Source organism: Myotis lucifugus, unplaced genomic scaffold (assembly GCF_000147115.1).
Source record: "Myotis lucifugus unplaced genomic scaffold, Myoluc2.0 scaffold_119, whole genome shotgun sequence".
Classification (NCBI taxonomy): Eukaryota; Metazoa; Chordata; class Mammalia; order Chiroptera; family Vespertilionidae; genus Myotis; species Myotis lucifugus.
In genome coordinates, this window is record NW_005871167.1 from 2,666,225 (window position 1) to 2,688,284 (window position 22,060).

The 22,060-nt window shown below is 45.3% G+C and overlaps 1 protein-coding gene across 3 annotated transcripts; it reads left to right on the forward strand.

The window, feature by feature from the left end:
- Positions 1–12,297: 12,297 nt before the first annotated feature.
- On the forward strand, positions 12,298–21,227 carry LOC102423102 (retinol dehydrogenase 16-like). 3 transcript variants are annotated; one of them, XM_023757960.1, is made up of 6 exons: positions 12,298–12,406; positions 14,262–14,641; positions 19,017–19,275; positions 20,125–20,288; positions 20,470–20,575; positions 20,851–20,992. In XM_023757960.1, exons 2-5 carry the CDS (start codon positions 14,329–14,331, stop codon positions 20,529–20,531), a joined length of 798 nt encoding a protein of 265 aa, XP_023613728.1. In that variant the 5' UTR covers positions 12,298–12,406; positions 14,262–14,328; the 3' UTR covers positions 20,532–20,575; positions 20,851–20,992. The 3 variants fall into 3 exon arrangements, with proteins under 3 accessions (XP_023613728.1, XP_006093671.1, XP_023613729.1); XM_006093609.3 differs by lacking the exon at positions 20,470–20,575 and having other exon boundaries at positions 20,851–21,227; XM_023757961.1 differs by lacking the exons at positions 12,298–12,406; positions 19,017–19,275; positions 20,470–20,575 and having other exon boundaries at positions 14,333–14,641; positions 20,851–21,227.
- Positions 21,228–22,060: the final 833 nt, after the last annotated feature.

The following is a 22,060-nucleotide window of genomic DNA, read 5'->3' on the forward strand; positions in this document are numbered from 1 at the left end:
TTTTATTGCTTAAAGTATTACAAAGAGTATTACATATGTCTCCTTTTCCCCCCCGCCCTTGACAATCCCCTGGCCTCCCCTACCCCCCAGTGTCTTATGTCCATTGGTTATGCTTATATGCATGCATACAAGTCCTTCGATTGATCTCTTACCCCCGCCCCCCCCCCCATCCTGCCCCCCAATCGTCCCTGGCCTTCCCACTGTAGTTGGACAGTTTGTTCGAGGAAGCTCTGCCTCTGTATCTATTTTTGTTCATAAGTTTATAATGGTCTTTATTATCCATAAATGAGTGAGATCATGTGGTATTTATCTTTCTCTGACTGGCTTATTTCACTTAGCATAATGCTCTCCAGTTCCATCCATGCTGTTGCAAAAGGCAAGAGTTCCTTCTTTTTTACCGCAGCATAGTATTCCATCGTGTAGATGTACCACAGGTTTCTAATCCACTCATCTGCTGATGGGCACTTAGGCTGTTTCCAAATCTTAGCTATGGTGAATTGTGCTGCTATGGACATAGGGGTGCATATATCCTTTCTGATTGGTGTTTCTGTTTTCTTGGGATATATTCCTAGCAGTGGGATCACGGGGTCAAATGGGAGTTCCATTTTTAGTTTTTTGAGGAAACTCCATACTGTTCTCCACAGTGGCTGCACCAGTCTGCATTCCCACCAGCAGTGCAGAAGGGTTCCTTTTTCTCCACATCCTCTCCAACACTTGTTGTTTGTTGATTTGTTGATGATAGCCATTCTGACAGGTGTGAGATGATACCGCATCTTTTGCATTTTGATTTGCATCTCTTGGATGATTAGTGACTTTGAGCATGGTTTCATATGTCTTTCGGCCTTCTGTATGTCCTCTTTCGAAAAGTGTCTATCTAGGTCCCTTGCCCATTTTTTGATTGGATTGTTTATCTTCCTATTGTTAAGTTTCATGAGTTCCCCGTAAATGTTGGAGATTAAACCCTTATCGGTGATATCATTGGCAAATATGTTTTCCCATGTAGTGGGTCTTCTTGTTGTTTTGTTGATGGTTTCCTTTGCTGTGCAAAAGCTTTTTATTTTGATGTAGTCCCATTTGTTTATTTTCTCTTTAGTTTCCATTGCCCATAGGCGCATTATCAGAAAAGAAATTCCTTCTGCATATGTTTGCGATTTCGCTGCCTGTGGATTCCTCTAGTATTTTTATGGTTTCCCGTCTTACATTTAAGTCTTTTATCCATTTTGAGTTTATTTTTGTGTATGGTGTAAGTTGGTGGTCTAGTTTCATCTTTTTGCATGTATCTGTCCAATTTTCCCAACACCATTTATTGAAGAGACTGTCTTGACTCCATTGTATGCTCTTGCCTCCTTTGTCGAATATTAATTGAGCATAGTGGTTTGGGTCGATTTCTGGGCTCTCTATTCTATTCCATTGATCTATATGTCTGTTCTTGTGCCAGTACCAAGCTGTTTTAAGAACAGTCGCTTTGTAATACAGTTTGATATCTGGTATTGAGATCCCACCAACTTTGTTCTTCTTCCTCAGGATTGCTGCAGCTATTCGAGGTCTTTTTTTATTCCAGATGAATTTTTAGAACGTTCGTTCTAGATCTGTGAAATATGCCGTTGGTAATTTAATGGGGATTGCATTGAATCTATAGATTGCTTTGGGTAGTATGGACATTTTAATGATGTTGAGTCTACCAATCCATGAACACGGTATCTTCTTCCATCTGTCTATGTCTTCCTCTATCTCTTTTTTCAGTGTCCTGTAGTTTTTCACATATAAGTCTTTTACCTCCTTAGTTAAGTTTATTCCTAGATATCTTAATTTTTTTTGGTGCGATGGTAAATGGGATTGCTTTTTTAGTCTCTCTTTTTGTAAGTTCACTATTGGTGTATAGAAATGCCATAGATTTCTTGGCCTTGATTTTGTATCCTGCTACATTGCCGAATTCATTTATTAAGTCTAATAGTTTTTTGATGGAGTCTTTAGGGTTTTTTATGTATAATAACATGTCATCTGCAAATAAGGATAGTTTTACTTCTTCTTTTCCAATTTGGATGCCTTTTATTTCTTCTTCTTGTCTAATTGCAATGGCTAATACTTCCAGTACTATATCGAACAGGAGTGGTGAGAATGGGCATCCCTGTCTTGTTCCTGTTCTTAGGGGAAATGGTGTTAGTTTTTGTCCATTGAGTATGATGTTGGCTGTGGGTTTGTCATATATGGCTTTTACTATGTTGAGGTATGATCCTTCTATTCCCACCTTGCTGAGAGTTTTTATCAAAAATGGGTGTTGGATTTTGTCAAATGCTTTTTCTGCATCAATTGATATGACCATGTGGTTTTTTTCTTTCAATTTGTTTATGTGATGTATCACGTTTATTGATTTTCGGATATTGTACCATCCTTGCATCCCTGGGATAAATCCTACTTGGTCATGGTGTATGATCTTTCTGATGTACTGCTGGACCCGATTTGCTAAGATTTTGTTGAGGATTTTGGCATCTATGTTCATGAGGGATATTGGCCTGTAATTCTCTTTCATTGTGTTGTCTTTCCCTGGTTTTGGTATTAGGGTGATGCTAGCTTCATAGAATGAGCTTGGAAGTGTTCCTTCCTCTTGGATTTTTTGTAGTAGTCTGAGGAGGATAGGTTTTAGTTCTTCGTTGAATGTTTGGTAAAACTTCCCTGTGAAGCCGTCTGGTCCTGGGCTTTTGTTTGCTGGAAGCTTTTTGATGACTGCTTCAATTTCTTCCATAGTTATTGGCCTATTGAGATTTTTAGATTCTTCCTGATTGAGTTTTGGAATGTTGTCTTTTTCTAGGAATATGTCCATTTCCTCCAGGTTGTCTAATTTGTTGGAGTAGAGTTGTCCATAGTATTGTTTAACAATCATTTGTATTTCTGTGGGGTCTGTTGTTATTTTGCCTCTATCATTTCTGATTTTGTTTATTTGGGTCCTCTCTCTTTGTTTCTTGGTGAGCCTGGCTAGAGGTCCATCAATCTTGTTTATCCTTTCAAAGAACCAGCTCTTGGTTTCATTGAATTTATGTATTGTTTTTTTGGTCTCTATGTCATTTATTTCTGCTCTAATCTTTATTATCTCCTTCCTTCTGCTCACTCTGGGCTTTTCTTGTTGCTCTCTTTCTAATTCTTTGAGTTGTAGAGTTAGATGATTTACTACCATTTTTTCTTGTTTTTTGTGATAGGCCTGTAGAGCTATAAACTTCCCTCTCAGGATTGCTTTCATTGTGCCCCATAGGTTTTGGATTGTTGTGTTTTCATTGTCATTAGTTTCCAGGATGTTTTTAATTTCTTCTTTGATCTCATTGGTAACCCAATGAATATTTAATAACATGCTATTCAGCTTCCAAGTGTTTGAGTATTTTGGATTGTTTCTATTGTAGTTTATTTCTAATATTATGCCATCATGGTCTGAGAAGATGCTTGGTATGATTTCAATCTTCTTGAATTTGGGGAGACTTTGTTTGTGACCCAATATGTGGTCTATTTTTGAATATGTCCCATGAGCCCTTGAGAAGAATGTATATTGCGTGGCTTTGGGGTGAAGTGTTCTGAAGATGTCAATTAAGTCCATCTGATCTAGTGAGTCATTTAGGATTGCTGTTTCTTTGCCGACTTTTTGTCTAGAGGATTTATCCAGTGATGTCAGTGGTGTATTAAAGTCCCCTACTATGTTTGTATTATTGTCGATCTCTCCCTTGATATCTTCCAGGAGTTTTTTATGTATTTGGGTGCTCCTGCATTGGGTGCATATATGTTTATCAGGGTTATATCCTATTGTTGTATTGATCCCTTTAGTGTTATGAAGTGGCCTTCCTTATCTCTTGTTATGGCCTTCACTTTGAGGTCTATTTTGTTCGATATAAGTATTGCTACCCCAGCTTTTTTTTCATTTCCATTTGCCTGAAAGATATTTTTCCATCCCTTCACTTTCAGTCTGTGTGAGTCCCTTCTTCTGAGGTGGGTCTCTTGTAGACAGCAAATGTATGGGTCATGTTTTTTTATCCATTCAGCCACTCGATGTCTTTTGGTTGGAGCATTTAGTCCATTTACATTTAAAGTTATTATTGAAAGGTACTTGTTTGTAGCCATTTCTTTTTGTGTGTGGCTGTTTTCTTTCTGAGCTTTTTATTTCTTCTTTTTACACCAGTCCCTTTAGCATTTCTTGCATTGCTGGCTTGGTGGTGATAAACTCCCTTAGCCTTTATTTGTCTGTGAAGCTTCTTATTTCCCCTTCAATTTTGAATGATAGCCTTGCTGGATAGAGTATTCTTGGATTCAGTCCTTTGCTTTGCATCACTTTGTAAATTTCTGTCCATTCTTTTCTGGCCTGATGTGTTTCTGTTGAGAAATCATTTGATAATCTAATGGGAGATCCCTTGAATGTAACTTTCTGTCTCTCTCTTGCCGCCTTTAAGATTCTCTCTTTGTCCTGAACATTTGCCATGGTAATTATGATGTGTCTTGGTGTGGGTCTTTTTGGGTTCACCTTGTTTGGGACTCTCTGTGCTTGTGTGACTTTTTTCTTCCCCACCTCAGGAAAGTTTTCTGATATTATTTCTGCAAATAGGTTTTTAACCCTTGTTCCTCTTTCTGTTGTTCTGGCACCCCTATTATTCGTATGTTGTTTCATTTCATGTTGTCCCATAGCTCCCTTAGGCTCTCCTCCTGTCTTTTAATTTTTCTCTCCAATTGCATTTCAGTTTCGGTGTGTTTTACTTCCCTGTCTTCTAATTGGCTAATTCGGTCCTCCGCTTCTCCTAGTCTACTGTTGAGACTTTCAATGGTGTTTTTTATTGCAGCTATATCACTCTTTATTTCTTCTTGGTTCTTACATAAGTTATTGATTTTTTCATACATTTCTCTTTTTTATAAATATATATATTTATTAAATCTTTATTGTTCAGATTATTATATTTGTTCCTCTTCCCCCCCCATAACTCCCCTCCACCCAGTTCCCACCCCACCCTCTGCCCTCACTCCCCACCCACTGTCCTCATCCATAGATGTACGATTTTTGTCCAGTCTCTTCCCCCATCCCCCACACCCCTTCCCTCCCCAAGAACAGTCAGTCCATTCCCTTTCTATGCCCCTGATTCTACTATAATCACCAGTTCATTCTGTTCATCAGATTATTCACTTGATTTTTAAATTCCCTTGTTGATAGATGTGTATTTGTTGTTCATAATTTGTATCTTTACCTTTTTCTTCTTCTTCCTCTTCTTAAAGGATACCTTTCAGCATTTCATATAATACTGGTTTGGTGGTGATGAACTCCTTTGGCTTTTCCTTATCTGTGAAGCTCTTTATCTGACCTTCAATTCTGAATGATTGCTTTGCTGGATAAAGTAATCTTGGTTGTAGGTTCTTGGCATTCATCACTTTGAATATTTCTTGCCACTCCCTTCTGGCCTGCAAAGTTTCTGTTGAGAAATCAGCTGACAGTCGTATGGGTACTCCCTTGTAGGTAACTGACTGTCTTTCTCTTGCTGCTTTTAAGATTCTCTCTTTGTCTTTTGCTCTTGGCATTTTAATTATGATGTGTCTTGGTGTGGTCCTCTTTGGATTTCTTTTGTTTGGGGTTCTCTGCGCTTCCTGGACTTGTAAGTCTATTTCTTTCAGCAGGTAAGGGAAGTTTTCTGTCATTATTTCTTCAAATAGGTTTTCAATATCTTGCTCTCTCTCTTCTTCTGGCACCCCTATAATTCGGATGTTGGTACGCTTGAAGCTGTCCCAGAGGCTCCTTACACTATCTTCGTATTTTTGGATTCTCTTTTCATTTTGCTTTTCCGGTTGGGAGTTTTTTGCTTCTTCGTATTTCAAATTGTTGACTTGATTCTTGCGATTTTCTAGTCTGCTGTTGGGAGTCTGTATAATATCCTCTATTTCAGTCAGTGTATGCTTAATTTCCAGTTGGTCCTTTATCATAACCTTGAGGGTCTGACTAGATTTCTTGAGGATCTCACTACATTTATTGGTGGTCTCACTAGTCTTTTTGAGGCTCTTACTAAATTTATCGGCGGCTTCTAGAATGTTCTTGAATAACCTTAAAAGTGTGGTTTTGAACTCTATATCCCATAGTTTGCTTTCCTCCATTTCTGTCATTTGTGTCCTGTTTCTTTGTCTCTGAATTTTTTATGCTCCCCTGTGTTTATAAAGTGGTTTTCTGTGTAAGTGTCCTCTAGAGCCCAGTGGTTCAGCCTCCCCAATTCCCTGAGGAGGACACTCTTGGTGCACCCCCTTGTGGGCTTTGTGCACAGTCTTGTTGTAGTTAAGCCTTGATTGTTGTAGGTAACACTGGGAGGGATTGACCTCCAGGCCAATTGGCTGTGAGAATCAGCTGTGTCTACGGTGGGAGAACTTCTGTGCTGGAGACACCTCTCCGGGGCAAGACTTGCTTCAGTGGGGCTTTGGTGCTCACTGAGTCTGCCCCCTGAGTGTGTCCTTTATGGATTCAGGAGCTGCAAACTGGATTGTCCCACTCTGACCACTGGGCACAATGGCTTCTGGATGTCTAGGGAGGTGCTAATCTAGCCTCTGCCTGAGGCTATCCAGCAAAAGCCTCCGTGCAGGGCTTGGGCGGGGCAGGTCCCACTGGATCAACAGGGCGGGGCTAGCAGTTATGGCTGCCCTCAGAGGCCCCACTTTCTCAGTGTCCCGGCAATCGCTGCAAGGACCTCCGAGAGAAAGCTGCCCTCGAGTTCTGACCGATGCCAGACAGTCCCACTTCTCCCATATGAGTCTGGGTCCCCAGAGACTCGCCCTGAACTGGAGCTCAGAGCTTGAGACTCCCTCCTGATTGAAAAAGACAACCTCGCCCTCAGCCACCAGCCCGCTCCACGTGCGCCTCTGTACCTTAGTATTTTACTTCTGCACCGCACCTCCTCTGAGTCTTGGTATGCTTTTCTCTTTCCTTCTAGTTGTAGAATTTCCACTCAGCCAGCCTTCCTCTGGTTCTGGATGATGTCCATTCCATCTTTTAGTTGTATTTTTGAAGTGGTTGTTCGAGGCAGCAAACTCCGGTGTTTACCTATGCCGCCATCTTGGTTTCTTCCATCCATTTCTTTTTGATTCTTACATAAGTTGTTGATTTTTTCATCTGTTTCTTCTTGATTCTTGCATAAGTTGTTGAGTTTTTCATCTGTTTCTTCTTGATTCTTGCATAAGTTGTTGATTTTTTCCTCCATCTGGTTTATGCATTCTGGGACCCTTAATCTGAATTCTTTTTCCATCATGTTGCATGCTTCTGTTTCTCTTAGCTGCTTTTCTGGTGAGTCTTCTTTTTCTTTCCTTTGGGGGTTTCTTTGTCTACCCATGTTTGATCTCACTGACATATCTAGTTGTTGAATCTTTCAGGGGCTGCTCTTTGGGTGGCAGTGGCTCCTCGGGCTGTGGTTGCTCCTCAGGCGGTTGTGGTAGCAGCTGCTCCTCAGTTGGCAGCAGCTCCTCTGGTGGGTGCTGCTGACAGCTGTGGTGGCTCCTTTGGTTGGTGGGGGGAGGCTTCACACACAGCTGCTGTTCCTCAGACAGAGGGTGTGCTGATCACGAGGCTGCTGTTCCTTGGATGGGGGCGTGCTACACACGCAGCTGCTATTCCTTGAACTGGGGCGGACTGCTCATGTGGCTGCTGATCCTTGAATGGGGGCTGGCTGCACGCTGCTGTTGTTCCTCTGATGTGGTGGGCTGCTTGTGGGGCTACTGCTCCTTGGACTTGGACAGGTTGATTGCAAGTCTGCTGCTCCTCGTACGAGGGTGGGCTGCTTGCGCTGCTGCTGTTCTTTGGACGGGAGTGAACTGCACGAGTGGCTGCTCCTCCTCGGATGGGGACGGGCCACTCACCTGGCTGCTGCTCCTCGGACCAGTGCGTGCTGCGCAGGGCTGCCGCTCCTCGGACGTGGGCGGTCTGTTCGTGTGGCTGCTGCTCCTCGGACCAGGGTGGGCTGCTGCTGCTCCTTGGATGGGGGCGGGCTGCTTACACAGCTGCTGTTCCTTGGGTTGGGCAGGCTGCTCGTGCGGCTGCTGCTGCTTGGACGAGGGCAAGATGCTTGAGCAGCTGTTGCTCCTCGGACTAGTGCAGAGTGCAGGCTGTGCGCAGCCGCTGCTCCTCGGATGGGGGCGGGCTGCGCAGGGCTGCTGCTCCTCAGATGTAGGAAGACTGCTCATGCGGCTGCTGCTCCTTGGACAGGTCAGACTGCTCGCATGATTGCTGCTCCTCGGACGGGGAAGCAGGCCGTTCACACAGCTGCTGCTCCTTGGACAGGGGCAGGCCACATGAGGCTGCTTCTCTTAGGCCTGAGGCAGGGTGCTCATGTGTCTGCTGCTCATGTGGTTGAAAAAATAATGTGAAAAGAAGTAGGAAGTAAAGCAACAAACAAAAAAAGGAGAACAAAAAAAAAAGAAAAAAAAGAAGAAAAAAAAGAGCAACAAAGAAAAAGCAAAAAAAAAAAAAAGCTAACAAAATAATAATAAAAAATAAAAATGAAAAATTGAAATGTCATTCCATTGGCTGGCTTAAGATCCCAGTTTTCTGGAATGTCTGTGATTTTTGTTGTTGTTGTTGTTGCTGGGACTGAAAGCCCCTCTATAGGCCAGACCCTGTTAACTCCCAGGGACTAATCAGATTATTTTAATCCTTCGTCCCATTCAGGGTGGAATCTGGGTGTGGTTGTATTCCTTGCCTGGGGCCTGTAGTTATATCCTCAGGAGAAAATGGCTGCCCAAGTCCTGGGCTCCGGGGTGACTCAGCACTCATTTGCTGCCACCTCTCCCGGACCCCCTTCTCTCCCCAGCCTCTCCCAGATTCCAATCGTCCGCACCTTCTCCCGCTCTTCAGCACGGGTGAGTGTCTGTATCCAAAATGTCCTCTGAACAGGGTTCAGTGAAAACAAACAAACAAACGCCGGCTGCAGAAACAGGGAGGACTGACTCTGTAAGCTCCTCTCTTACCAGCACTGCATGGTCTTGTCAGTGCTTCAGGCTGCTCCCTTTAGGCTCAGTCCTCCGTAGTTACGGAACCCAGATCTCAAATACCCCGGCACCAACAGTCCCGCAGATCTCCTTTCCACAGTCAGGGGCTGTGCCTGTCCCAAGAGACGCGGCTGTGTGCCGCGCCGTCTCCCTCTGACCCTCTCTATTTTCATTTTTTAAATATTACAGAGAGGAAGGGAGAGGGATAGAGAGTTAGAAACATCGATAAGAGAGAAACATCGATCAGCTGCCTCTTGCACACCTCCTACTGGGGATCTGCCCGCAACCAAGGTACATGCCCTTGACCGGAATCGAACCTGGGACCCTTCAGTCCGCAGGCCGACGCTCTATCCACTGAGCCAAACCAGTTACAGCTGTTGTTGTTGTTTTAGATATTAGTTTGGGCCCCACACAATTAGTTTGATTCAACCTGTCCCTGCTCACAGTCAGGAAGCATCTGAGGCAGAATTGGAACTGATCTTTGAAAGGGCGAGGGCTAGGCCCTCCATCTTGCCCCAGGGTAAGGGCTACGCCCTCCATCTTGCCCCAAGGTAAGGGCTAGGCCCTCCATCTTGCCCCAGGGTAAGGGCTACGCCCTCCATCTTGCCCCAGGGTAAGGGCTAGGCCCTCCATCTTGCCCCAGGGTAAGGGCTACGCCCTCCATCTTGCCCCAGGGTAAGTGCTCCATCTTACCTTGGCCATGTGCTTGGCAAGGAGCTTCTTCCCAGAAGTCTAAGCCTCTGAAAGCCACACCCAGGAACAAGACACCAACTTGTGCCTGGCCAATCGGCAAGGCCACAGCCCTTTCTCCTCCCCTTACTCCAACCCCCTATAAAACCCCTCTCCACACAGAGTTCTCTCTCTCTCTGCTTCCTGTCGCTGCGTCGGCAAGGTAGGGGAGCTGAGCTAGCTCGAATAAAGACTCTTATGCTTTTGCATCGGACTGGCTGGCTCCCTGATGTGGTTTCTTGGGGATCCTGAAATCTGGGCATAACAATCTTATTCCACTGCACAGCCCATCCGTGTACATAACTGCTATGGTAATTGGGTTCCGGGGGCCCTGATGTCAGTGAAGCCTCAGGGAAGCACTTTATTCAGGGGAGCATCTTCATCACATCAGCGGTAGAGACTCCACTGGCTACAGGGCTGAGGATGGCTGTGATGGGGGGAAGCTGAGATCGAAGGCAGAGAGAGCTCCTTAGAGGACAGATGGCTTGGAGGTTGACCTGGGAGGGAAAAAAGAGGGAGGTAATTCAGGAATACAGGGGAAAAAATGGCACAGCCATGACCCATCAGCCTCAGGGGCCAACTCAGTAGATCTTGGCAGGAAGGGTGTGTCTCAATAGGGACCCTGAGAAAGAGCACCAAAACCAGTTATTGATTTGTCTTGAAAACATGGATTTCCACTGATTATATTTGCCTTAAAGTTGAAAACTTTATTGAGGCCCAGGTAGTGAAACTGTGGCCTTCGGGAGCAGTGGGGTGTGGGTAGATGAGAGGAAGAGTCAGGTGCTTTAACGGTGGTTAATGGATGGGTGGAATGACCTGAGTAGGGATTTGAAGAGGGAAGTGAAATCCCTTCCTTCCTTCCAGAGAGCTGAGGGCTAATGTCTCCTTTCCAGGATTTGTCAAGAAATCTGGAGCCACAGGATAAGGTATAAGGATGGACAAACAAGTCCCGAGGCACTGGCAGGACCCAGCACTTCTCTGGATGCCTCAGGTCTCTTCTCCACCTCCCATCATTCTCTGTGGACAGACGCAGGGGTGAAAAGCAAAGCCACCAGCTTGCCCCATCGGCCGCAGGAGCCAGCTGTAGAGTATCTGTCCCCTCGGGTAGAGTCCTGTGATCCCCCATCGTCTGTCACTACACCATGTTCCCATGCCCAGGTCCCATTCTGGGCTTTCCTAGTGGAGGAGAGTAGAACCACCTCTGGTTCCCAGACTTTCATTTTCTGAAGCCTTTACTGAGCACCCACTGTGTTCTGGGCAGGAGTTCCCTTAACCCGCAGTGCTTGCTGAGGCCCCGACTCTGCCTCCACTGTTCTGACAATGTGCTGAGTATGGACTAAACAGAGAGTGGACATTAGCACTTAGTGAAAGATATTCATGGGCTGAGTACAAAGTGGAGTTGGGGAGTACTTGCCAGGTGTCTTAGTTTTCTTCCTTTAGTTTAAAATCATGAGTATGGTGCTTTCAGGGGAACCTTATGTTGTAGAACAATCTCTTTGTTCTTCGAGATACAGAGAGTGAGGTGGATGTTGCAGGGCTGCTCGGTCTCAGTCCTTAGTGAGAGCTTGGTGTGAGGCATGAGGCTGCTGAGGACACGGAGATGACCGTGAGGATCCTCAAGGATCTCTGCGTTCTTCAAAGCTCTGGTGTCAGCTGACTCAAGGTCAATGCATGTCTCCCACTCAAATGCCAAGCAAGAACTTCATGCTTAATCTGAAGTCTCTGATTGCACAATATTCTTTACTCACACACACATAGCCAGGCAGACCAAACAAACTGAAATAAAATAAAGAATCGTTGATTCACATAATACCTTGGCCTTACAAGTGTATGTTCAGAAGGTTTGGATTCACCCCAAGGAGTCCTTTCCAGAGTGTCAGAGAGCTGTGGGGTTATAAACCCGAGGCCCTCCATGCTAGGCTCTACACGGGGCAGAGCTGTGTCCAGATGGGTCCAGTGGCCCCAAATGTGGACTGTGACTCAAGGAGCCAACTCTGAAAGTGGAACAACAACAAAGGAGACCAGTGGAAACCTGCACACGTCTTCACCCCAGACTCTCCAAAGAGTCCCATCCCTCCTCCTTCTAGGCTCCATCTTTGGGGAGGAGCCAGGTCCAGTGTGATGAAGCCGTCAGGGGCTGGGACCCATGCTATGAGACACCATGAGGTGCCCCGAGGACACTGCCCTCACTCTTTCCTTTTGCTGCCCTGGACCTTTATGAGGAGCATGGATGGGCTCAATGACTTTCCACCGGTAACTCTCATCCCCTCCAGTGCCAGACCTTCACACCTAAGGGCAGGGGTGCATCTCAAAGTTTGTGGATCCACACTCCAGGTAGTGAGGCTGCGTACCTATAATACTGGCAACGAGCTTGCACAACTAACCCTCACTCCATACCCTTTCCAGAGCCCCTTATCATCTATGATGCAATCCCCTCTTTAGGGACCCACACAAGTAATAGAAGGGGGATGTTTTGCTTTTGACAGAAGTCTCCACTAAGACTCTGTGGAGACACCAGGGGGCGCGTGTCTCTGTTCCAGGTCCATGTTGCTCAAGCGTGCTGCCCTGGAGCCAGGCCAAGCTCTCCGCCCTCTTGCATTTCCTGTTAAAGATCTACTGCAGAGAGTCACTGCTGTGAGCCTCATTCTCGGTGTTGTGTTGCGTCTGAAGGATTTCTCGTTCTAGCCCCTGTAGCTCCCAGGTGAGTGGGTGTCATCCAGATTCCGTTTCTGTCTTACTGCTCTCCCCGGAACTTCCTGTGATTGTGCCCAACTGGGATGGACTCTGAAGCTCCTGGCAATCCCCAAGCAGTTATATTGCTTTTAGGCTTCTCAAGAGTGAAGCACTGATCATGTGGGCTGGGAGATTTCTCTGCCTCCTAGCCCTTGAGACTTAGTGGTTGAAGGAATGTGGTCACTAAGGAACAAATTCTCCCGTTGCTTCCAAGAAACCGTGATTTTCTCCTTAGCAGGGTTTGGTGTCAGGATTTGTATGCCCCTTGGCTCCCTGAGGGTTCCAGGCCTCCTTCCTTCCTCCTTCCCTCTCTTGGGAAAGTTTTGCAGCCGGGTGCTGGCAGTCACCCCAGGGAGCAGGGACAGGCTGGTTTCTGCAGGGCCAGCAGGTGCCATCCTGCTGCCGCCTCCCACCATGAGGGACAAACACTCAGAACTACACAGTAGCGCTCTGCAGACCAGAGTTACAGCTGAAGGCTGGATCTGCCCCTGCCTGTCTCTGTCTCTTCTGCTTGCCGGCATATGTCCAGGCATTTGAGTCTCTGGTTTCTTCAAGGAAGCCTCTCCCCTCTCCCAGTGCCTCTACTCTTGCCTGCTTACCAGTCAGAACTGTGAAACTGTGGACGGTGAGGGAGGCCCCCAGAGCTTGGAACTGGCTTCTTCTGTCCCTGTCCCACGCTGCAGCCCCGTTCCACCCGCTGGCCCACCCCCTTCTATGAAATGGTTTCCTTAACTCACCCTGAAGCCCTTCAGGGACAGCTGGTCTGGGCTCCAGTGTCCAGTCCTTTCTTTAGTCTCCTGAGGGGGCATATGTCTCCACCTCCCCATCATCACCCCGATACAAAGTGGACTGAGACCTTTGTGGTTACTGGGGTTTACAGCCTCCCTGATGGTGAGGTTAAGGACCCATACTTGGTCCCTGTTTAAGGGGATCCTTTCTACCTTCGGAGTCTGGGTCTGGGTCTGGATTCTGCAGGTGTGGCTGCCAGGGGAGAGCCTGGGGCAGAGGGCCAGGGCTGGGGACAAGGCATCTATCTTCGTGGAGTGAGAGGGTAGCTGTTAGACCTTCTTTCCGTAGGTCCTTCCTTTCCACCTCCCAGGTGCCGGGAGAAGTTTCCCTGAGTGTGGCCGCCCCATTCCCTTCTCCTCTTCTTTGCCTCTGAGGTAGTCAGACACCCTCCTGTCTCCTGAACACCTTTCTGCCCCTGAGAGTTTGTACATCAGCAGGGGACATAACACGCCTTTCCCTCTCTTTCTAATCCAAAACTTAGTTTTCTAAGCAGAGCTCAGTTTTCTTAGGAGTGAATTCTGTGCGGAGCCAATTGTGAAGAACCTCAGAGGCTCCGCCCGCTGCCAAGGTCACATGATAGTTGGAGCAGAGCTGGATATTGAGCTCACGTGTGTCTTAATTCAAAGTCCATCCTCTTTGTGAAACTCTCCAGTAGGTCAGGGAGACGAGGGTTCCAGACTTGAGCAGGAAAAGGGGAAGAAGACAGTGCTGGACCATTGGACCATGATCATAGGGGGCTCCAGTTTAGGGCAGGTTGATGGGGGGGAACGAAGAGAGGAGGCAAAGAGGGAGGAGTGGAGAACCAAGATCAGGTGGTTGGGAAAACTATGCTCAGGTCCAGGGATTTCCTGAGCAATGCACTGTCACCTATTGGAAATGGTGTAAGTGTGCCAAAGATCTACAAAATGGGCAAGAAGCGATCATACTCACTAAACAAACAAGTAAATACCAAACAGGATGCACAGGAAAGACCTGAGGACTCCATGTCAGAGTGCCTGGAGGCTGGTATGCTAACTTATACCCTGTGCTCCTAGATCCTCCTGACGGAACACTGGCCACATTCTCATTTCACCCTTGCCTACCGCCTGTCCCGGGAAAGCCATGTGGCTGTACCTGGCAATCCTCGTGGGCCTGTACTACCTTCTGCGCTGGTACCGGGAGCGACAGGTGGTGAGCCACCTGCGAGACAAGTATGTCTTCATCACGGGCTGTGACTCGGGCTTCGGGAACCTGCTGGCCAGGCAGCTGGACCTACGAGGCTTGAGGGTGCTGGCTGCATGTCTGACAGAAAAGGGGGCCGAGCAGCTGAGGGTCAAGACGTCAGACAGGCTGGAGACGGTGATCCTGGATGTCACCAGCACAGAGAGCATCGCTGCGGCCACCCAGTGGGTGAAGGAGCGCACGGGGGACAGAGGTATCACACAGGTTTCTCAAGTCTGTTTCTTCTCTCCTGTCAAGAGAAGACCGCTTGCTACCTGGGGAAGATTCCCAAAGTGTTTTCTAGGACTCGAAATCCCACTAGCGTTCTTCACCTCACCCAGCATACCAGCTGAGCCTCTTCTCGGTCCACTGCCCTAGCCTCTGACTTTGGAGCTCTGTAGCTTGGGGAGAGTTCGTGCTGATGAGATCTGGTCCCTGCAGATTTCTTGTCTATGGTTCTGAATTTCTAGATGCTGAGTGCCCCGGGGAGATGAGGGCCCATGTTCTGGAGGCGGGTGGAGAAGGGGGCACTAGCATGAGGCTTAAATGGGTGGCAGCGCTGGAGCTGGGCTCCTGTTCTCAGCACATTAACATGTTCTTGTGGGTTAGTCTTTTTTTTTAAATATATTTCTATTGATTTTTCACAGAGAGGAAGGGAGAGGGATAGAGAGCTAGAAACATCGATGAGAGAGAAACATCGATCAGCTGCCTCCTGCACACCCCCCACTGGGGATGTGCCGGCAACCAAGGTACATGCCCTTGACTGAAAGCAAACCTGGGACCCCTCAGTCTGCAGGCTGACGCTCCATCCACTGAGCCAAACCGGTCAGGGCATTGTTGGTGAGTCTTAATCATCCAATCAGGGAGTGATGTCATCCATTTCCAGGTGAGAACACTGAGTTTTTAGGAGGGTCAGAAAGGAAAGTCAGAAATCTAATGTTTATGTCCTCTCTCTCTCTCTTTTACTACAATTGTACCTGTCATGTTAAGGGGAAGGAAAAAGACAGTGATTTCATTTATCTAAGAAATGTAAAACACGATCAGTGTAGAGAATATGGAAAGCACAGGGATAGAGAAAGCTCACCCATAATCTCACAACCTAGAAATAATGCTGTTAACATTTTGAAATATATTATATTTTGTCCATGGTTTGTATCCTATTCTGTGCATTAGTAGAAGATGAGCAATTATACAACATAATGAAATTTCTTCAAAAACATTATTTAAAAAATCAATTACAGTTGACATTATATTAGTTTCAGGTGTACAACATAGTGGTTAGACATTTATATGACGTATAAAGTGATCCCCCAACAAATCTAGTACCCACCTTATACCACACATAATTATTACAATAATATTGATCTATTCTCTATGCTGTACTTACTCTCTGTGACTATTTCATCACTGCCCTTTTACTTCTTTTTTTTCCTTTTAATCTTTATTGTTGAAAGTATTACATAGGTCCTCCTTTGTCCCCCATGAATCTCTTCCAGCCCGCTCCTGGCCCCCCTCCTTACCCCAACCCCAGGTCCGCACCACCCCATTGTCTGTGTCCATGGGTTATGCATATATGCATACAAGTTCATTGGTTGATCTCTTTCCACCCACCTTCCCCTGCCTTTGTACTTCTTAATCCCTTCACCTTTTTCACCCTATCCCCCACGCCCCTCCCACCTGGCAATCATCTATTTGTTTTCTGTATCTATGAGTTTGTTTCTGTTTTGCTTGTTCATTTAAATTCCACATATAAGTGAAATCATATGGTATTTGCTTTTCTCTATCTGACTTATTTCACTTAGCTTATATAATACTCTCTAGGTCCATCCATGTTGTCGAAACTGGTAAGATTTCATTCTTTTTATGGCTGAGTAATATCTCATTATGTTTGTACTACTTCTTTATCCAGTTGTCTATTGATGGCCACTTAGGTTGCTTCCATAACTTATTATGTAGCTACTGTAGCTAATGCTGCAATGAACATAGGGATGCATATATCTTTTTCAATTAGTGTTTTGGATTTTTTTTGGAGAAATACCCATCAGGGGGATTGATGGATTACATAGTAGTTCTATTTTTAATTTTTTGAGGAACCTCCATACCGTTTTTCATAGTGGCTACACCAATTTGCAATCCACCAACAGTACACAGTGTTCCTTTTTCTTCACATCTTTGCCAACATTTGTTGTTTGTGGATTTTTAAAATATATTTTCATTGATTTCAGAGATGAAGGGAGAGGGAGAGAGAGATAGAAACATCAATGATCAGAGAGAATCATTGATGATAAGCTGCCTCCTGCACACCCCACACTGGGGATCAAGCCCACAACTTGGGCATGTGCCCTGACCCGGAATTGAACCATGACCTGCTGGTTCATAGGTCGAAGATCAACCACTGAGCTCCCATTCTTTCCTCCTGCTGGGCTGTTTGTTGATTTTTTGATGATAGCTGTTCTGACAGATGTGAGGTGATATTCCACTTTGGTTTTAATTTGTTTTTTGGATAATTAGTGATGCTGACCACCTTTTCATATGTCTACTGGCCAGCTTTATGTCCTCTTTGGAGAAATATCTCTCAGGTCCTCTGCCCATTTTTTAATCAGATTGTTTGTCTTTTTGGTGTTAAGATGAATTCCTTATATATTTTGGATATTAACCCCTTACTGGATATATCTTTGGCAAATATCTTTGCCCATTCTGTAGGTTGTCTTTTCGTTTCATTTATAGATCCTTAGATGTGCAAAAACTTTTTAGTTTGAGGTAGTCCCATTTGTTTATTTTTTTCTTTTGTTTCCCTTCCATGAGAAGACATATCCAAAAATTATTTCGAAGACCAGTGTCAAAGAGTTTACTGTCTATGTTTTTCTTGTAGGAGTTTCATGGTTTTGAGTCTGACATTTAAGTCTTTAATTCATTTATTCCTGAATTGGGTGTTAGAAAGTAGTCTAGTTTAATTTTTGAGCATGTGTTTGTTCAGATTTACCAATATCATTTATTGATGAGACTGTCTTTATCCCATTGTATAGTCTTGGCTCCTTTGTCATAGATTGCTTGACCGATAGGTGTGGGTTTATTTCATGGCACTCTATTCTATTCCATTGATCTATGTGTCTGTTTTTATGTCAGTATCATGCTTTTTTAAAAAATTGAATTTATTGGGGTGACATTAGTTAATAAAATTATGTAACTTTCAGATATACAAATCTACATACAGTACATCATCTGTATATTGCATTTGTATTTACCACTCCAAGTCAAGTCTTCTTCCATCACCAATTATCCCCTCTTTACTCTCGTCTACATCCTGCATTTCCTCTTCCTTCTAGCAATCACCATGTATTGTCTGTGTCCACGAGTCTTTCTTCTTTTTCTTTGCTTAATCCCTTCACCTTCTCACCCAGCTCCCAACCCCCTCCTCTCTGACACCTACTATGTTCTTTTGATTATTATAGTCCTGTAGTATTGTTTGTTATCAGATAGCATGATACTTCCCAAATTGTTCTTCTTTCTCACGATTGCTTTGACTAGTCAGGGCCTTTTGTGGTTCCATATAAGTTTGAGTACTATTTTTAGTTCTGTGAAAAATGCCAATGGTACTTTGGTAGGGATTGCATTGAATGTATAGATTGATTTCAATAGTATGGACATTTTGAAAGATTGCATTGAATCTATAGGTTGAATTGATAGTATGGACATTTTAACAAGGGTAATTATTACTATACATTAACATGGTATATGCTTCTATTTATTTGTATCTTCTTCAATTTCTTTCTTTAATTGCTTATAATTTTCTGAGTACAGCTCTTTTACTTCTTTAATTAAATTGAATCCTAGGTTTTTGGTGTGTTTTTTAAAAATGAAATTTTAAATGAGATTGCTTTCTTAATTTCCCTTTCTGATGGTTCATTATTGGTATATAAAAATGCAACCAAACTCTGGCCTTGCGGCTCAGTCAATTGGAGCATCGTCCCAGGTCCATCCCTAGTCCAGGCAGGTATGGAAGGCAACCAATCAATGTTCTCTCTTACATTTCTCTCTCTCTCTCTCTCTCTCTCTCTCTCTCTCTCTCTTTCCACCTTCCTCTCTTTAAAATCAATAAGCAGCCCTGGCTGGTTTGGCTCAGTGGATAGAGCATCGGCCTTTGGGCTGAAGGGTCCCGGGTAAGATTCCGATCAAGGGCACATGACCTGGTTGTGGTCCCGATCCCCAGTAGGAGGTGTGCAGGAGGCAGCCCATCGATGATTCTCTCTCATCATTGATGTTTCTATCTCTCTCTCTCTCTCCCTCTCCCTTCCTCTCTAAAACCAATAAAAATATATTTAAAATAAAATAAAATCAATAAGACATCCTTGGGCTGGGCACTAGAAATAAACCAGGAGGAAGGACTACTCCCTGTCACCACAGCTTACAGGGTCTGCACTGCCCCAAACCCTGCAGACAGCACGTAGTTATCTGTTACCTGTTCTGCCCGCTCCCCATGTCGCCTCCTCATACTGTCCTCACTCAGTTGGAAGGTGAATTGGAACCACAGCTGTGTCCTCACTGCAGGGTCTCAGCACAGTCTTCCTCTCTCCCCTCTGTGTGCCCAGGACTCTGGGGCCTGGTGAATAATGCTGGCATCTCTGTGCCCACGGCACCCAATGAGTGGCTGACCAAACCGGACTTCGTAAAGATGCTCAATGTGAACCTGTTGGGGGTGATCGAGGTGACCCTGAGTCTGCTGCCCCTGGTGAGGAGGGCAAAGGGCCGAGTGGTCAATGTCTCCAGCATCATGGGTCGTGTAGCCTTGTTTGGTGGGGGCTACTGCATCTCTAAGTACGGCGTCGAGGCCTTCTCCGACTCCCTCAGGTACTGGACTGGGACAGAACCTCCCTTGGTTCTTCTGCTTCTGTGCTTCCGGGGAAGCCTTTTCCAAGGGGTGGATTTCACACAGCCTCAGAGGCTGTTCCTTCCAGATCCTTCTCTCTTGCTTTGTGCCAGGCATTCATTGGGAAGCACTCTTTTATCTTCTGGAGGCTGGATGGGCCGAGGGCAATGGAGTTGATTCAACCTGTCCCTGCCCACAGTCAGGAAGCATCTGAGGCAGAACTGGCACTGATATAATTCCACTGCACAGCCCATCCGTGTACATAACTGCTATGGTAATTGGTTCCGGGGGCCCTGTTGTCAGTGAAGCCCCAGGGAAGCACTTTATTCAGGGGAGCATCTTCATCACATCAGCTGTAGAGACTCCACTGGCTACAGGGCTGAGGATGGCTGTGATGGGGGGGAGCTGAGACCACAGGCAGAGAGAGCTCCTTAGAGGACAGATGGCCTGGAGGGTGACCTGGGTGGGAGAGAAGAAGGAGGGGTGTGAGGAGCATGGGAAAGATAAAATAGGCACAGCCCAGGTTTTATTGCATGTGACAGAAATACCAGGGGGTAGAATTTAAGTGGTGTCTTTCAGTAGAATTGGTAGGATTTGGAGTTATAAGCAAATGTATGTAAATACTTGTAAAAATACTCAAACTCTGTAGGGAGGCAATATTATCATCAAATTTTCTCCTCCTGTCTGCTGCACTTCACAACTCCCCAGACTTTTGAGCTTAATCTACTGCAATCTTACATTGGTGTTTTGTTGGGGTGGGTTTTTTCCAGGTGTTGTTTTCTTTTATAAGACCTCTGAAGTCTTTGCCTCTCTGTCGGTTTGCCTTGCAGGAGGGAGCTCTCCCACTTTGGGGTGAAAGTGGCTATCATTGAGCCAGGTTACTTCAAGACTTTTGTGACCAGTTCTGCGGTGATTTCTAGGAGCTTCCAAGACGCATGGGATAAGGCCAGCCCAGAGGTCAAGGAGGCCTATGGGGAGAGGTTGCTGGCACGCAGTAAGTGGGCCTTGTGGTTCATGGGGATAGAAACAAACCATTTTTCTGAAGTCTAGATTCATAGTTAGTACAACCTTAGTCTCAGGTCCAACCTCTGTGCTCTGACTCACCCACCTGATCAGTTTAATTCTCTCACTTTTATTCTACCTCGCTGGTCCCTGTTGTCAACTGGTAACCTAAGGAAAGGATCCAGGCTTGCTAGACGTGGCACCACTGTCTTATGTGAGCTTCTCATTTTGTTGAGGATGAAACTAAAGCCAGAGAGAAAAGACACCCGTGAACTCCTGGTGAGCAAGTATAAGAGCAACTGTCTTTCAGGCACTTAGATTTCTAGTGTCTGTGGAGACCTGCAGTTATGTGTTCCACATAATCCTAGGAATATAGCCAGAGGTGGATTAGAGTGAAACCATTGTGCCTGGAGGAGGAGGGGGGCACCCTCTAAAGAATTTGGGTGGATTCAATGGAGGAGACCAGGAATTCTAGAAACTCATCCTGTAAGGTGATCTAAATGTGGGAAAGTTGGAGATGGGAATACATCTGGATCCTTTCTCATTCTGGACAGCCCTGAAAGCAGTTGGATCTTTGGATAAAATGTGCTCACAAGACCTGTCCTTGGTGACCAACTGCATGGAACATGCTCTGACCGCCTGCCATCCCCGCACCCGATACTCACCTGGCTGGGATGCCAAGCTCATCTACCTTCCCATGAGCTACATGCCCACCTTCCTGGTGGATGCCATGATCAACTGGAGGAACCCAAGACCTGCTAAGGCCATGTGACCCAAGATTGTGGTGCATAGTAGGGGGGAATTGGGTTCTGTGTGAGGGAGGAGATGCATCTGTAGAGAGAAGTATGGTGAATTGTTGCTCACATTCTCAAATACTATTATTAAAGTAAAATTAAATAATTGAATCAAAGAATATACATTTTTAAAAATATATATTTTACTGATTTTTTACAGAGAGGAAGGGAGAGGCATAGAGTCAGAAACATGGATGAGAGAGAAACATCAATGAGTCGCCTCCTGCACACCCCCTACTGGGGATGTGCCCGCAACCAAGGTACATGCCTTTGACCGGAATTGAACCCGGAACCCTTTAGTCCTCAGGCCGACGTACTATCCACTGAGCCAAACCTGTTAGGGCAAATACACATTTCTTTAAAGCCAGGGAAGCTTTCTTTCTTTCTTTTTTTTTTTTTAATTAAATCTTTATTGTTCAGATTATTACATTTGTTCCTCTTTTTTCCCCCCTATAACTCCCTTCCTTCCAGTTCCCACCCCACCCTCTGCCCTCACTCCCCACCCACTGTCCTCATCCATAGGTGCACGATTTTTGTCCAGTCTCTTCCCGCATCTCCCACACCCTTTTCCCCCTCAAGAATAGTCAGTCCATTCCCTTTCTATGTCCCTGAATCTATTATAATCAACAGTTCATTCTGTTCCTCAGATTGTTTTTCACTTGATTCTTAGATTCATTTGTTGATAGATGCATATTTGTTGTTCATAATTTGTATCTTTACCTTTTTCTTCTTCTTCCTCTTCTTAAAGGATACCTTTCAGCATTTCATATAATACTGGTTTGGTGGTGATGAACTCCTTTAGCTTTTCCTTATCTGTGAAGCTCTTTATCTGACCTTCAATTCTGAATGATAGCTTTGCTGGATAAAGTAATCTTGGTTGTAGGTTCTTGCTGTTCATCACTTTGAATATTTCTTGCCACTCCCTTCTGGCCTGCAAAGTTTCTGTTGAGAAATCAGCTGACAGTCGTAT